This window comes from Pezoporus occidentalis, unplaced genomic scaffold, assembly GCF_034315485.1.
Source record: "Pezoporus occidentalis ecotype Australia unplaced genomic scaffold, CSIRO_AGI_Poc_V1 ctg107, whole genome shotgun sequence".
Classification (NCBI taxonomy): domain Eukaryota; kingdom Metazoa; phylum Chordata; class Aves; order Psittaciformes; family Psittacidae; genus Pezoporus; species Pezoporus occidentalis.
The window spans coordinates 276,228-292,337 of NW_026912854.1; the positions used below are offsets into that span (position 1 = coordinate 276,228).

General features: G+C 41.0%; 1 protein-coding gene across 1 annotated transcript in view; it reads right to left on the reverse strand.

The window, feature by feature from the left end:
- The window catches only part of SUSD5 (sushi domain containing 5), a 37,347-nt gene extending 21,817 nt beyond the window's left edge, over positions 1 to 15,530 (reverse strand). The window contains exons 1-2 of the mRNA XM_062621396.1: positions 15,290 to 15,530; positions 6,960 to 7,137 (exon numbers count right to left, since the gene is read on the reverse strand). Of these exons, the coding sequence (XP_062477380.1) occupies positions 6,960 to 7,137; positions 15,290 to 15,515 (404 nt within the window). The 5' untranslated portion in view covers positions 15,516 to 15,530. The remainder of the gene's footprint in view (positions 1 to 6,959; positions 7,138 to 15,289) is intronic.
- Positions 15,531 to 16,110: the final 580 nt, after the last annotated feature.

Sequence of the window (16,110 nt, forward strand, 5' to 3'; positions counted from 1 at the left end):
GCAGGGGGTTGGAACTAGATGATCTTAACGTCCTTTCCAACCCTAACTATTCTATGATTCTATGAACCAGACTTCCCAGGAGCCTTCAACTTACTCTTGCACTGGTTAAATTGTTTCTAATATATTATGTAACCAGTGAGTAATTGGTATATTTTGCACTTGTAATTCTTCCATTCAAAGGAGGAAATAGCAGAAAAGCTGGCAGGAATAGCATTCATTTCACAATATGCCATTATGTAATGTATATTATTAAATATATAATGATGTATCAAGCCATGGTAATGACACCTAATTTTATATATTGCATATGTGCATGTATAATAAAGATATATATACTAAACACATTATATATATATATATATATATATAAAAATTATAATTTTGTTTATAGTAGTATCCACTGGTACTTCTACTTTCTAAGATAATTATATAGCAATTTTATAATACTTGAAAACTTTTCTGTAAACCAAGTTAAAACATATGGAGTTAACAGCTGAGTTTATGTGACATGGTGTGATCCATCAGCACAGAAACCAGTATGTGGGACTGGGATGTTTAGTTGCCACTACTTTATCTGCCAGTTGATTGTAAGTTTTCTAGTCTGAGTCGATAAATACACTGAGTCAGAGTGGTCTTATGACATTTATTCATAGCAGTATGAACTTGCATATGAATATATTCAACTCAGAACGTCATCAACAATGTGTTATCTGAGGCACTATGAAGTCTGGTTCACAGCATAATATAACAAACATTCCCCTAGTTAGAAAGGTAAAAGCTTCATCACTTTTCTTAGTCACAATAAATCTTCAGCATCCTATGCTGATTTTTTTCCTGGGTCAGCTTTACCACTTGTGTTTCAGTAACTGGGTAAGAGAAAAAGAAAGCAGGAGTCTGGAAGCCAAACAAGATGATTTGTATTCTTAGTCTTTCCCTTCCGTAGTTTGGGAAACTGAAAATTATAAAGCTGGCTCTGATGAGGAAAAACATATAAATGACATGTTCACAATCACCAAAGGGAAGAAAATTTCCCCGAGAAGTCATGAAGGGAGCACAGGTGAGCTTTGGAAAGTCCATTGACTGGGAACTATAGAGGCTAATTTTGGCTGGATGTGACCCAAAGAAAGCAGCTCCTAAGTGTGACATGAAGACATTCCAACAGCAATACTGCCACTGGAAATGTCAAAAGGAGGTCTTACCAAGGCAGAACCAATATCCTTTAGAGTCTTAAAAATATACACCAAAATGCAGCCTTTTGTGCTTAAAATTTTACATATGACTACTGAAATAGTAAGGCCTCTGTTCATTAAATAAATATGTCCCATTCATGCAGATTTTCATACTGTAGCCTAGTATAAAAGATTTTATATAGCCATCTTACTATAATATTGCTATGTACATATAATTTGAGCGTTCTTAGTTCATGTAGAGGAGAATCGTGTTGCTTCCTGGCCTGGACTAGTTGGGTGCTCAAAGACACATCAAGTGTCACTAGAAAGTTGGTTTTACCCAGTTTCATTTTATGGGCTCCAGTTTAATTTATGGCTTTCATCAGAGATGTTACTGATTAGTTACCAAGGGCTTAATAAAACCCCCAAAATATTTGCTTAATGCTATTAGTTTACAAAGAAACTCAACTCTTAGACAAAAGGCTTTCAGATAGAACAAAACATTAGAGAGGTTCTTTAAAAAGGACAAAATATGTGGAGTTCTTTTGACAATTAGAAAATAAACCTCATTAGAACTAACTGGCAAGTTAAAATCCTGGCATTAGTCACTCCTTTGCACGTGCTAAGAGTCTTTCTTAACCCCTTTCTGTCTTCATTTTGTGAGGCTAAACAAAGTGATCACCTTCAATCATTGCTGATGAGAGAGGGGCTTTCTTGGACTGATCCTAGTCTGAACTCATACCTCCTGAGCTTGGATGCCCAGAATTACATTGTACTGGTGCAGGAGGTGTCTCATCAGTGCCTTGTTCAAGTCCTTCAGTACTGCTGGATGTCTGCCTTTTCCAACTGAACTGCTAGTTTAAGGAAGAAATTCCTATTAGTATATACAATACTTTATATATTATTATTCCTGTTAGTATATATAATACTTCATATAATACTGTTACATTGAACTCTGTTTCTGTTATTCCATCTCTGAAGTCAGGCTTACCTTCCTGTTCAATACTGTGATTTTCCTTGGTCTTAACAATGAGTTCTAGCATTAACTGATTTCACTAGCATGCCCCTACCTTTTGTGCCAAAGTTTGCCAAAGTTTTGCTAAAGCCCTCAAAGTTTGTTAAAAAACCCTCTCCCAGTCAAAATACAATTTGAAGGTATGAGTCCCAGCTAAGTAAACGGCTACTCTACACTTTACAGATGGTCTTTTGGGTGCTTGTCCTAGAAAATGCATCAGAAATGTATTTTCAGTTCTTGGGTTGTCTGTTTCACAAGGGCCATGGCTGTCATACTTTGCCCATGCTGTCCTCCCAGCTTGTGCCAAGACAAGATTCACATCCCCTGCAAATCTGATGCAAAGTGGCTCATGTCCACATTGCTCAGTGATACCATTCCTTGGAGCAAACTGGCCATGTCTGTACAGTAAATTCAAGTCTCTTGACTGACCTTCATGTAGAAACCCATATTCCTGAAACACTTTGGTGTTTTTTCTCTATGAGACTTTCTGCAATGATTGACAAGAACCAGTGAGAAGGCAAAGTCATCTTCTAGCAGAGCATGACACTGTGTGAGGGCTGTGGGACTGGAGTTTTGTGATGTGAAGGCATTTCAGAGTGCAAGACCTCCTCAGACATTTTCATAAGCCATTTTAGCATTTTGAATTGGACCATGTCCTGTTCGCTGTGTCTGGATTTTTCTCTTGAAGGGAATTAATCGACTTACCTCATACACATGTCTGGGAGCAAATTCATATGCATTATCATCAGGCAGCAGCCCACAGCCTTGATATAAAACAGAGAACACGCCAAACTGACATATCATTAGGACTGCTTCTCTGCAAATAAGCAAGTGGGCCTGTTACAGCATGTACACCTGGACAGATTTCATGGGGGCCACAAATCCAAGGGTTTGCACACACAGATGAGAGGACTGGCAAGGGTTAGTGACTTGGATTGCTGTTTCCTTGGATATTCCTTGGATTCATTCCTTGGATATTTCTGTTTTCTTTCCCAAGAAATGTGCTGTTATTACCCTACTGCCAGGTGCTGGGAAAGTCCCACGCAGTAGGCAGAAAAAGAAATAGGTAGTCTTGTGAGATGTCATTTCTGAGTCTTATTATTACATTTCCCACTGGTGTCATCTGCAGTGAGGGCCCCGTTGTGTTTGACACTGTAGGAGCATTCAATAGGATTCAGTGCAAAACCTAAAGAACTAACAAAAGGGAGGAAAAATAAAGATGAAGTAATTTTCCTAGCAAACATCTGGTCTGTGGTCAGCCAAGAAAAGAACTCCAGTCTTCTGACTCCCACAGCAAGGCTTATTCTAGCTGACTGCTTGCTTACTCCAGAGTTATCCCCTCCGAAATAAATCCTCCAGGGACTGGGTAGGAACCAGCCCAGGGTAATTTCATACAAAGGAATGGGTTGACAGCCCTGCAGGAGGTCTATCACAGAACAGAAAGTCTATGCAGGGCTTCAAGTCCCTTATAGAAGGGATACATGACTTCATTCTTTTGTAGACAAATAAGCAGTGGGAAGAAGCTTTTCAGTCCTAGGAAAGTGATGGAGATTCGTAAATTTGCTATGAATATCTCAGTACAAGCTGTTGATTACAGTCGTTGATTGCAATTTCTAAAACAAATAGCTGCTTTCTAACATTCTGTGCACAGAATATTAAATCATATGAAAAATTGGGTCATGTTCACTTTGCAAATCTCGAAAGCCTTAGAAATGAACAGAAGACCCTAAGAGATCTTCTGCCCAGTGCTGGAGGACTTGACACAAGGTTTTCCAGTAAAACATCTGAATTCAAAAGATAGCAGAGAACTCTGCCACCTTTTTTCATTTAGATTCTGGCAAATCGCTTGCTGGTTTGACTGACTCACTTGTCTGACATGCAAATAAGTCCTAAGAATGTGATTTTTAGTATAAATAGCTATTAGGGCTCATCTGACAAGCGAGACCTGCCTAATGACATTTCATTTCCTGGAATGTAACAATGTGTTATGCTTTATAAGTTACACGTCAGGACTGACTTGTAAATGGTGTTCTTCTGGGCTGCTGGAAGTTATCCTCTTACCCCTATTGACTTGTCAGTGGCTCTTCTTTAAAAGTTCCCAAGCCCTTGGACCTGTCAGCGACCTCCCGTACAAACAGCCCTGAACCTTGCATTGGGTTGGTCTGAACAACTGGAAGTGGAAGACAAAGCCATCCCCTTACCCCTGTGAAAGAGGTTCCGTCCCAGGCTGCTCAAACCACAAACCCACCCAGTTTATTGTCTCTTTGGACTGGCTGGCAGGGTTCTATTTATTTAAGCAATTTCCATCCTACGTTAGTTGAACTGAATCATATTTGTTGAGACCTGATGCTTGGGCTAGCCCAGTTTGCAGGGACTGAAATGAGCTAGAGAGCTCAACATGAGCATCTCCACCAGCAGATTGCTGTCTGCTTCCACCAGCACCACTCTCTGCAGAATGATGCTTTTTAACACCCTAACTATTAGCTGTGTGCTCCCCCTGTTCAGTTCTAACTTAGAGAAGAGATGAGCACCTCTACCAGCTAAGGAGGCAACACTCACCGCAGTGGGTCAGTAAGAAGTACGTTGGAGTGAGCTGGGCAGCACGACCTCATTGAATCCAACAGAGGATGTCCCATTATAACCTCAAAATCTTTGCATACTTACAAACAGACCCATATTTACGTACAAGTCATCAGAAATTTGACAGTCACCCAAACTGGGCTGGTTCTTCAGAACAAACTCTCTTCTTTGCCCATATAAGAGGTATAGCCCAGAGAGCAGGCAGTATAAACATGATCACACTGACTCAGTCCAACGGAGGCACAGTGATGTGTCTGGAGAAACTCTCATGGGTTTCCAGGCCCTGATTTGGCTGCAAAAATAATAATAATGACACAACAGCCAACAGTGATGCACGTATTTACTAGGAGTGGGATTGTACTTATTCACTAGGACCATAAAATAGCCATCAGAAGTGAACAAATCACTGACTTGTGCTGGAAAATTGATCTAGGGGTAAAAAACCCTTCCATCTCTGCTAGAGATCTTGTTCAGTTTTAAGTCTTATGTCAGCAAATCTGCAGCACTATAATGAATTCGCTCACATAACTTGTTTGTGTTTACTTCTACTGCCAATGTCTAATCCATTTTTCCTCAGGGGAAAGATTAGGATACTTTCCAGGCATCAAACAAATAAACCAAACTGCATTCTTCCTGAAATTAGGAACTCCTTTTATCATGTTCCCTCCTATTCATCTCCTTTCTGATGCACACGGTCCAAGAGGATATGGGGGAATACTAGACTAAAGCTCTGTGATCTGCACTGGATGCCAGTCAGCTGCTGGGAAGAATCCAAGGCTTTAGCTTTAACCTGAACAGTCCTAAACAGTTTTGGACCTGGCAGACTTGGGGAGATCACTTCTCATTCAAAGATTTGGAGGTCCATCAATATAAATAACACCAGGTGTGCCCAGGGAGAGTCCTTTGGTTTGGGAATAATTTCCACTACTTCTGTGTCTTTCTGAGCTTGACTTCTCTGCAACTGGCTTAGGGAAAAACAACCTTAGGGTTTAGATCACCGCCTTACACCCTGAGGGGTTCCTGGGTTGGTTTAAAGACCAAAGGTACGTGCAAATAAATGTTCAAATAGTTTTTCACCTGGGATAACCAAAAAAAAGGATCTCTGAAACTTGTTGGGTTTGCTTGGTGTTCTTTAAATATCACCTTTCATTAAGAGTAGCACTTTTCTGTCCTTTGGAAACTTTATCACTAAAAATAGGCGAACAACAATGCTTGCTTAAATAACTGACAGCTGCCACAAAATCCAATCGTACAGTAAAGTTCAGGAACTTGGAAAGAGTGTCTTGGTAAAACAAAACCTTATCACCACTGAATATGGACAGAGATTAGATATTGCCCTCTAACTCATGGGAACTTGGTACAGCATCTCAAGAGGAAGAAAGGCTGTGGCTGGTAAGCCTTCTGAAGGAAAAATCCAAGAGAGACAGGGCTTCAGATCTACTCATGCTTCTTCTGGGCAATTCCTGCATGGTCCCAGCTTCAGTGACATAAGACATTTCTGCTAACCCTCAGCTCCTCCATTTGCTGTTTGTTTCATTTTTCATTTAATTTCCTGTGGTTTGGTCTCTGTCTGAAGCCTATCAATGTGTTCCTGAGGTGTGCTATGAAGACTTCAACCTCAGAAGAGATGAGCACCTCAACTAATACAGTTCAGCACATCAAGTGACAATATCAGTTCCCTGGAGAGCTTCCTCCACAACCTCTCTACCACATGTGCATTATCACAGTCAAGTACATCTAAAGTCATACCTATCCGAACATGCCTATTGTCTGTTCAGACATGTGCAAATGCCTGTGACAGGTATGTGGTTTCCATGAGAAGTGCAGTTTGCTGAGCTTCTTATGGAGTAGGATGTAACTGAGTCAGTGGGGGCACTGACACTAACACCAGCACTGTGCCCTCAGCCTGCAAGCTCCTTTAGGGCTCAGCACCCCGCTACAGGCCAGGTGAAAAGGAACATAATTCAGAAGGAATTCTGAACATAATTCAGAAAGAAAGAGGACAAGAAAATTGCTTCAGATGTGTGAAATGTGTGAGAGTCTGATACATATTTGTGTCCCTGCAATATTAGCTGTACAAAATGGATTCTTTATGGAGAGTGGAATATTTAGCTCTATGGCATGGTGCTTGAACAGCCAGTGTTCAATACTCTTAGTGAAGGAGGACTCAGGAGGGGTTAGGCTGTTGTCCTTACCCAGCAGAGCCACCGTCGAGCCATCCTGTGGAGCAGCCAGCGAAAGAACAGTCCAGAACAGCCCTTTTCAGTTCTTCTGCAGTTGCTAAGCGAGCATTCAGGTCAACGCAAGCTTTCTTAGCTTCAGCTAAATCCAGACCCTGAGAGTTGTTCTTGGACTCAAGTGCAAACACTTTCCCTGCAGCACCAAGAAAGGACATGTCATGGCATTGTACCCATCTCATATTCAACAGAAGTATTGCAGATTATTACCAAATGAAGTTTTTTGGCTTTTTACCGAGTTCATTTTAAGAGCATCCTACTTCTTGGAATGAATAATTTTATCAAGACTGTAAGTACCTTTGTCTTAACTTTTCTTTTAGTTTTTTTCAACAGGAGAGCAAATATCACTAAGCCTCTATTCATTCCTATCTCATATGAGAAGTTAGTCTTGCCTCTATAGGTCTGTGCTCAAGATCTGGAGAGAGAAAGCATGGCACTACCTCATATGCACACATACAGTCAAAGCCAGAACATCTCCTGTAGGCTCTAACCCTGGAATTCGTTACTAAGCATTTTACAGTTACATTTCTTTACAACTACATCTATAAATTAAGTACCAATCTAAAAGGCAGTGTTGCAATTCAGGCTTCCATGTCAGAAACAGATTGGTACCTATTCTCTAAAATCTAAATGGTGTAATTCTATGGCAACTTGTGCCTAAATGACACCGGAAAGACCCTTTGTTTTCATATCTTTCTGGAAAGATAGATTTTCTTGGTTTTCTTAATGAAGGGCTTTTTTGAATGAGCAGGAGGACATATTTAGCAAAACTCTTTCTTGTGTTACTTGTATTTTTAGTTCAGTTTATTTTACTTCAACACTGAAAGCTGTAAGGGTGAAAGTCGGAGGTTTTGGCAAATGGGAACAGGGCAGTTGGGGTTTTGGCAATTAAGCTTGGGAAGTTACTGGCTTATGGAATAAACACTTTAGCTGGATCTCTCCAGAAAAGGAAATACATACAGTGCTGACACTTAGATGGCTGTATCTTCTTTCTGAAGGTAGCATCCCTCAGAATACCTTCCAGATTGCAAAGGTACAGATTGAGGCTGCTTGCAGGTGCAGGAAGACAACTTTTAAACACTATTCAGTCAGTAAATGCCTGGAAACACTTATGTCTTGTTTCAAAAGTTGATTAGTAGTGCGTATATGAATGCATAGCTTCCAGCACATAGCAAGTGTTCACTATGTAGCTAACTTCACACTCATAGGATATATTGACCAGTATCATGAATCCTTCAGACTGATTCAGCCTGATTCTGTACCAAGTGCCACCCCTACCACATATTATTACAACCAATTAATAAATCTGAATCAAATCCTAAATACAAGGAACTGACACAGCTCTGTCCCTGACATCTTTCTGCTCCCACCTGTGCCCGGTTTAACCCACTTGAACAATCACAGTCCTTACAGCCACAAACGTGAAGTTTCTGTCAAGTTAACATGTCATTTGTGTTTGCATTATCTGCTTAGCACAGATTGGTCCTGAAGATTCCTACTTCAGTGGGAATTCTGTGCCATCCAGTAGGAAGTTGTCCTGGCTTGGGCAGATAGCAATTTAAATAAGCATTCAAGCAGTGATGAGAAGGGACAGAAATCCAAAGTGATTTTCTCAGGGAGTTAACAGTAGCTGAACAAGGAATTGCAATGCAGAAGCACAGATGGGTGTCCTGACCACAGGACTACATTGTCTCTTGATGCTGAACAATAAATAAAACCATGAACTGTAAGTAGGACAGGAGAGTTTACATAGAGCAGTGAAAAAAAGCAAGCCTCTAAAGTCCCAAGTCCCAAAATAGCAGGGTTCTTTGCAAAATGTCCTAAATAATGCACCTGCGACTAACAAAGGCTGCTGTTCCCAAACCCATGAATAGATGGAGTAAAGTACACATGGTGTAGGCAGAAAGATAATACAAGCAGAAATATGATGGTTTTAAACAACCATTCTTAAGTTATGGAACAACTTTTGTTTGTGAAGGTAAGCAGGGATGCAGGGTAATGCTTTACTGAGGCTTTGTCCCACATAAAAACTTGTCCACAAGTTCCACATTTCACCATTTGACTGTCAGGATTGAGATGCATCATCAAAGGGATACAGGGCAAGTTTGTGTAGCATCTGACTTCAGTCATGAATGTTACCTTGACATGGCAGTAACCCTGATTTCCCAGCTATCAGTATTTCAGAGAGAAGACTTAAAAAGGAAAATCATTAATGATTGAGTTCCATCTAGATATAATTAGAAGAAATTAAGGTAATCATTTAGTGTTTGAACCAGTAAATAACAATTACATTTTTAGAGGATTTTAGCTAGCCAAGACTGAGGATTGAGATTCCTTAACTACTGTTCTGTGTTTGCCAGCACTTAAGATAAATTACTTTTCTACTAGAAACTACAAAGATACTGATTCAAAACAGAGTTTTATCCTTTGAAAAGATATCTGGGATGTCCAAATTATGTAGACAAATGGGTTTTAGGGCAAGCTAGGAAGGACTTACTGGCTGGGAAAATTACAGTGGAGTGCTTTATAGGAAATTCTGGTTAGCCAGAAGCAGATGATGAAGGCTGACCTGCTTACCAGAGGAACCTGAGAATCTTCTCCAAAGCTTTAGATGCTCAGTGGCTATCTGCCCAGTTTTAAGCTGTGTCATCTGGTATTGCCTAATTTCTTACTGAGAAAATATCAGTTCACTTATTGGACACTTGACCAACGGAATAGCTGGATCCCTGTATCCTGAGCTGTGTCACATTACAGAGCGGCATTTACAGGCCGAAAATAAAGGAGAAATGCTAGCACAGTAAAAGGAATAACACAGAAGTACATCAAACCAGGAAATCCCCTTAAATAAATAGGACTATAACACTGGAACTGAATCTGCATCTTACAGTGGCATGGCTAACATGCTTGAGATATTAATGTACTGAATTTTTCTGACTTTCCATCACAAAAATGCTGTCATTTTCAAGCTGGAGGTCTAAGGATCCTTGTTAAATATTTGTGTAATTTTTATTACTGCAAGTTTTAATGAAAGGGTTTAAAAAATATCACATACTTGATATCACAGTCATCTTGGGTACTGGGGTTGTGAAAAGTTCAAATGGTATCCCCTGGTATCTCCTTTCTCTCTAGCACATTATGGTGGTGTGGAGGAGTTGAAATCAGTTTTCTCTCTGAGATAGCATCAATTGTCATTCTGTTTTAAATATGCAATTTCAAATAGGAGACTGTTCCATATTTCTGTAAGGCACAGGAGGAAGGATCATGTCTTTGTGCTTATTTATTTGTGTGAAGAACGTAGTATGCCTTTGAAAAGCCACCACGTTTGAGCTCTCTCCCAACTCTCTCCCTTCCTTCCTATCCTGTAACACATTTCCCATAGTGTGAGGATGGGGCAGGTGCTGTGGAAATTTGTTCCCAAAATGCTAAGCACTTTTCTGAAGCCTTCTTAAATAAAGCCAGTCCCTTTGGTTTCAAGATCAAGCTAAAAATCCATGCAAAGTAGTCTCTCAGGAGACTTAATGCACATCTTGAGCTCAGCAGGTTCAGAATGAAAAATGTCCTTGTTACAGTAAGTTTCTTCAGGTTTCCCTTTGACAACAGTAGAAAAGTTTTAACTTCCATGGTAAGACATAAATGGTGAAACACAGTTCTTCCAACTGTTAATTAACAGCTGGATTCATAGCTCTGAAGAGAAATGCACACTTGAAATGAGTCTTTCTTTAATAAGTAGCCTGTATTGTATCTCTGGCCTCTACCACCACCTGATCACTATTATTGCAAGAGATTTATTCTATTTTTTATGTATTTCTATAAATATATATTTTAAATACTTTTATTATTGTTTGGCACTAAAACTTTGTAATCAAGCACTAGGGGAGCATAGCTTTTACTTAACCCCAGTATATTCTGATTGAAAACATACCCATAGAAGCACAGATCTCAGGGTTTCTAGGATTAGTTTTTATCAATCACCTTGTTTAATTCCTGCATAACCAGGCTGTGGATTTCCCCCAGTAATTCCACCATCGAGTCCAAAACCTCACAGTCGAACTGGAGCATGTCTTTTCAAAAGGCATCCAGTCATGATTCTGTGACTCCAAGTAACAGAGAATTTGCAGCACGCTTTGTAGCAACTGTTCCAATGGTTCATGACTCTCACTCTGCCTTACTTCCAGTTTCAAATCCTGCAAAACTCAGCTTCTAACAACTGGACCTTTTGGTGCTTTTGAGACCGAAGAGCTTTCCACAATCAGATACATGGAAGCGCACAAAAAGGGACTCTTCAAGAATAAAAGCAGTGCAAGCCCTGTTTCTTCATACTTTTAGGAGTCTTAGTGGAATTAGCAGAATTTTCTCTTGTTACCAAGACAACAGAATTTGGCTAATTTATTCTACTACAGTAACAGATACAAGGAGAAATTCTCCTGCAGCATCCAGGCACGGTTCAAAGCTCACTGAAATGAGTTCAGAGTTCTTCATGTCTTCAGCAGGATTCGCATCATGCTTGAAGAAACCTAGAACTGCATAGCCAAATACACTTTGAAATACAAATGTCTCCACAAATACAAAATGAAAGCACTTTGAAAGGCACGGCCATTGTGCTGGTCTCATGACATGATACTAGACCGAAGGACAGAACCTAATCAGTTCTATCTGAACTGATAGATAATAAATGTGGTGAAAGATGGGCGAATGAGGAGCCTAATTTATTTTTACTTAAATGTTAAAAACTTCCAATTGAGGTAAAAGAGAGCAGAGGAAGGGCAGCTCACTTCTGTACTTCAAGAGCAATATAATCTTCATTTCAATGGCTGTGTGTAACAAAAGCCTTGATTGTAATGGTAATTTCCAGTAAATCTGTACAATTACAAGCAGAGATTCGGGTAATTACCAGTTCTGCTGCTCATTCATGAATGTAGAGTTTATTGCTGTGAGAGACTAAAGTAATGGTGTCATTCAAAGTACGTACAATATTACATCATCAGGAAAACAGCAAAACTGGGAGGTCACCTGTTAGCTCCTCCTCAGCTAAATGCAGGTTGACCTTAAACTTTATTTTTACTTCATGCTTTAGGATCAAATAGTTGGGATTGTTTACGTGTTTGTTTTTGCATCATAAAAGAGTAGATGCTATTTGCAGGTGGGAGCCTCCAGTCCTTACACACCTGCTGCTCAAATGCAAGTGTCCAGACAGAAGAAGTACACTTTTTTCTTCTCCCTTACCAGAAAAGGTGCAAAGCAAGCTAAAGGAAAGAGTATAGTAGGATTTTTTTCCCTATCTTTGACATCAGACATGTCTGGTTCTAGGTCAGAAGTATGTACTTCAGATCCTCACTTAATTGTGCCTAGCTTTCTGCATTCAGGAGCCTTCCATCTGCAACCTCTGCAGTCACTCTACATGGTCACTACCAGTTGACTGCCTTGATCTATACATCTACCATAGAACCCAAATTCAGGCAGCTGACCAACTCCACTTTGGAACAATGAGTGAAGTTTGCAATTAGCACATTTATTCAAATCAAGAGTGTCTTAATAAGGCAGATAAATGGCCATCATTCTCTCCTGACATGCTGAGTCTCAGAGCAAGTACTCTGCAGAAACATGTGGTTCACACTTACGGGTATTTTAGCAGCTGTGAAAAGACAAAGGAGTGAGTCAGAAAGTACAAGAAGGAAGCAGAGATGATTCCTGTGCAGGATACAAGAAGCTGCATCCTTGTTTTCCTAATCCAGTGCAAATGCAAAGGACTTAAAAAGCCTGCATTTGCATGGATATAATTGAGACCCATCACGACAACCTGTATTATCCTCCAGTAACTGCACTAAAACTAATGGCACCCCATGGTATGTCAGAGCAAGAACAAGCCCTTGAGAAGCCTTCTGTCCATCTGACCCCAACCTAAATAGCTATAAGCAAGCACCTTTCAATGGTAAAAAAACTTGCAAAATGAAACAAAGCCACCTTTTATTTCAGCGTTTACCTTGGTTGGTCTTTACTTACGTTGGTCTTTCTGGAGTCTATGTGCACTACAGCAATATGTGCTGTGGCAAATACTAGGCAAAAGAGATCAGTTAAGCTTTGAGGTTTTACATCTTCACCAGACCTTGATGGTCTCCAGTTTCATTGCCTGCTCTCTGTCATTATTTGTATGCGAGCTGATAATAAAGTTAAGTCTTCCTTAGGGAAATACATTGCAATCAGCTTCAGAGGTTTGCCTCTAACAGGGGCCAGTCTGAATTTCACAGGGTTTTTACGAGGTGAATTCAAAATCCCTTCAGCAGATTGCAAAACAGCCACTTAGTTTGAGTTAAAACTGACACATACACACATACATGTGTCACCCAGGATGGTCCTCTGGCACTTAAGACAGATTTGCATGTATTAGAGTAGCACAATTGTCTTTTCACCTACAACTTGAACACATGAGAAGGTGGTTTCCTGTCTGGATCAGGCCAGAATCTGTTCTAAAAGAACACATTAGCCCTGTTTCATACTCTCAGATCTTAAACATGTAAAGTACACGTAGTGGGAAATTTTAAAGTTCACATCGTGTTCTCTTCTGTGTCAATGTATAATAAGCCAGGTAGTTTATAGGACAGTGTTACAGCTGTCTGCTGGAATATTAATATTAGGAAAACACACTGACGAGCATGTTAATGAGGACTTGCCCATTTTTCACATTGATACTTAAAAGTTAAATGAAAATGGAAAGCACACTATTATAGTGAGGATCTACAACTGTAATGCACTTCAGAGATTCTAACCCTTACTTCTTATAATTGCTGTACCATGTGTGAATTCAATATGAACAAACTGTTGAATGACAACTAAAAACTGTCATGAACTCTGATATAAGGCAATCTCCAGCATACTTTTTGCTTTCTCTTTTAGAGGATGGCTGTTTAGGGGCCAAGAATATGCCATTAATCCTATAGAAGCAATACAAATTGGTTTGTGCTCTTGAAAAGGTAAGGAAATTCTTCAGATGTAACATTATTAGCAAGAGAAATTCCTTATTCCTGTCCTGTCCCTACCTATGTTCAGTGGAGAGCACTCTTTCATGGGTATGCATTGCTTTTTTAGTTCATTTCAGAGGCATTTTGCTAGGGAAGGAGGATTTCCTAAGAGCAGAGTCGCAGTTTTGCCTCCTGCAACACAGCACAGTTGCCCGACCCATTCGTTTCCCTTTATTCTTAATGAAAAGCAATTTTCTTCACATTTATAAGACAGGGTTCTCTTCTATAAAGGGTATTTTAAGCAAGGTGATAGAAACATAGAGGCAAGATTCACTTTCCCCCTTTCCTTTGCCATACTTTCTCATCAGCTGACATTAATTTTGGTTTAAGAGGAAAGAAAAGAGGGCATTACACTGCCCCATAATGTTTAAGATCTCTGGACTAATGCAGCAGACACGGACGGTAAAGGATTAGTGCATTGAAGTAAAAACACCATGAGACCAGGCATAAATCTATCACAGCTGTGAGAGTGGAGAAGAAGTGGCCATTCAGCATTGCTCTCCCAGGGAAAAGACACAGTTGTCTCAAAGAGAAACCGTGTTTTTGCTGAGGCAAGTTGGTCATCATTACTACAGCCTCAATCATTAAAAGGCTACTGGAAACTTGCAGCTATTCAGGATTATTGTCAAGGCTAAGGTCCCTTTTCAGAGTAAGCGGTAGCTGGTGCTTCAACCAAATCCATGTCCTGATCCCATCCCTCGGCAGTGAAGTGCAGATGAAACTCATGTGCAGAAAGGTGAGCAGTCACCGTCAGCGTGTGTGGTACTGAGCAGAAAAGGTTACAAAAGCCCTTGACTTCTTGTCTTCCCTCCTCAAATACCTGCCTGTATAAATCGCTGTTGGGGGGCATCTGAAGCGGGCAGATGGGGAAGTGCTTTGGGGAAAACATACTTCTAATTATAAAGAGAGCTCCCCTAAAACATAGCTGAGTCTTCTAATTTGTGTTCTGGCTTTGCCCCATTATTCTTATTTCCTCTGGAAAAGTCCAGTCTCCTGTCGGTTTGTTGTAATAAAATAATCTTACCCTTCTGGGGTCTTATTTCCTTTCTCTGCTTAACCCCAGGGTATTTGCAGAGTCTCGAAACGCTCTGAATCAGACATTTCCTAACCCAAACTTGGGCGTGTATTTAAGTTTCTTATGAAAAAAAAAGAAAAAAAAAGAAGTTTGGGTTTGTTGGTTTGGGTTTTTTTTTTCTATGCAAGAACACGTTTCAACAGACAGCTCTCATTCCAGCCACAGCAACCCCAGCCCGCACTGAACGGGGAACTCACCATCAGCCTGAACAGAGATGATCTGAAGGATGAAGAAGGCAGATCCCACGCCCTGGAGAAAGGTGAGAGAGAAGCTCTGAGAGCCTGAAGCCATTACCCTGCTTGCGAAGCCCTCAGCCGCAGGAGGTTGGCTGCCAATGCTTTTCCTCTCTCCTCCACTGCACTTTCGCAGCGGGGTCTGCGGTGATGATTCCAAGGAGCACTTTCCCTCGGCAGGAGCCTGCATCTTGGGTCTGCGCTGAAGGCGGGAGGGGTGGAAAAAGAAAGAGGGAGGGAGAGAGGAATCCTTGGCTTGGCTGATGTGAAGGGGAGGGGAAGGTTGGGGGGGGGGGGGGGGGGGGGCTATGTCCAGACAGCTGGGTTTGGGGAGAGGCTTTATCCAGCCTAGTCTGCAGGGCAGTGCATGCAGAGAGCTGGTGTGAAAAGTCACATTGCCCTGGTAGTGAATACCTAATGGAGCACGGTGTGAGCAATGTAAAAGGCAGGAGGGAGTGAAGAGGGGCCGGGGGGGAGGAGGACAAGAAATCCCTGGCTGAGAGGAGAAGGGCAGCTAGGTAGCTGATGCTGGTACGTGGTGAGTTTGTGGGTTTAGCTGTGCATCTCTGGAGGGATGGGTGCAGATGTGGAGGGTGTTTTCTCTCCGCAACATGAATCAGTCAGTGGTGCTGCTGAGTGCTGTAGGTCAGGGCTCCTGCAGTAAGACTGAGAGTCTTCAGGTAAAGGGGACAAATGGCACAGGACCTGGGTGGCTGAGCCTCCCTGAAGATCAGGATTGGGACGGGTTAATCCTGCTCTTTCAGATCCCAGGCTCGAGATGGGTA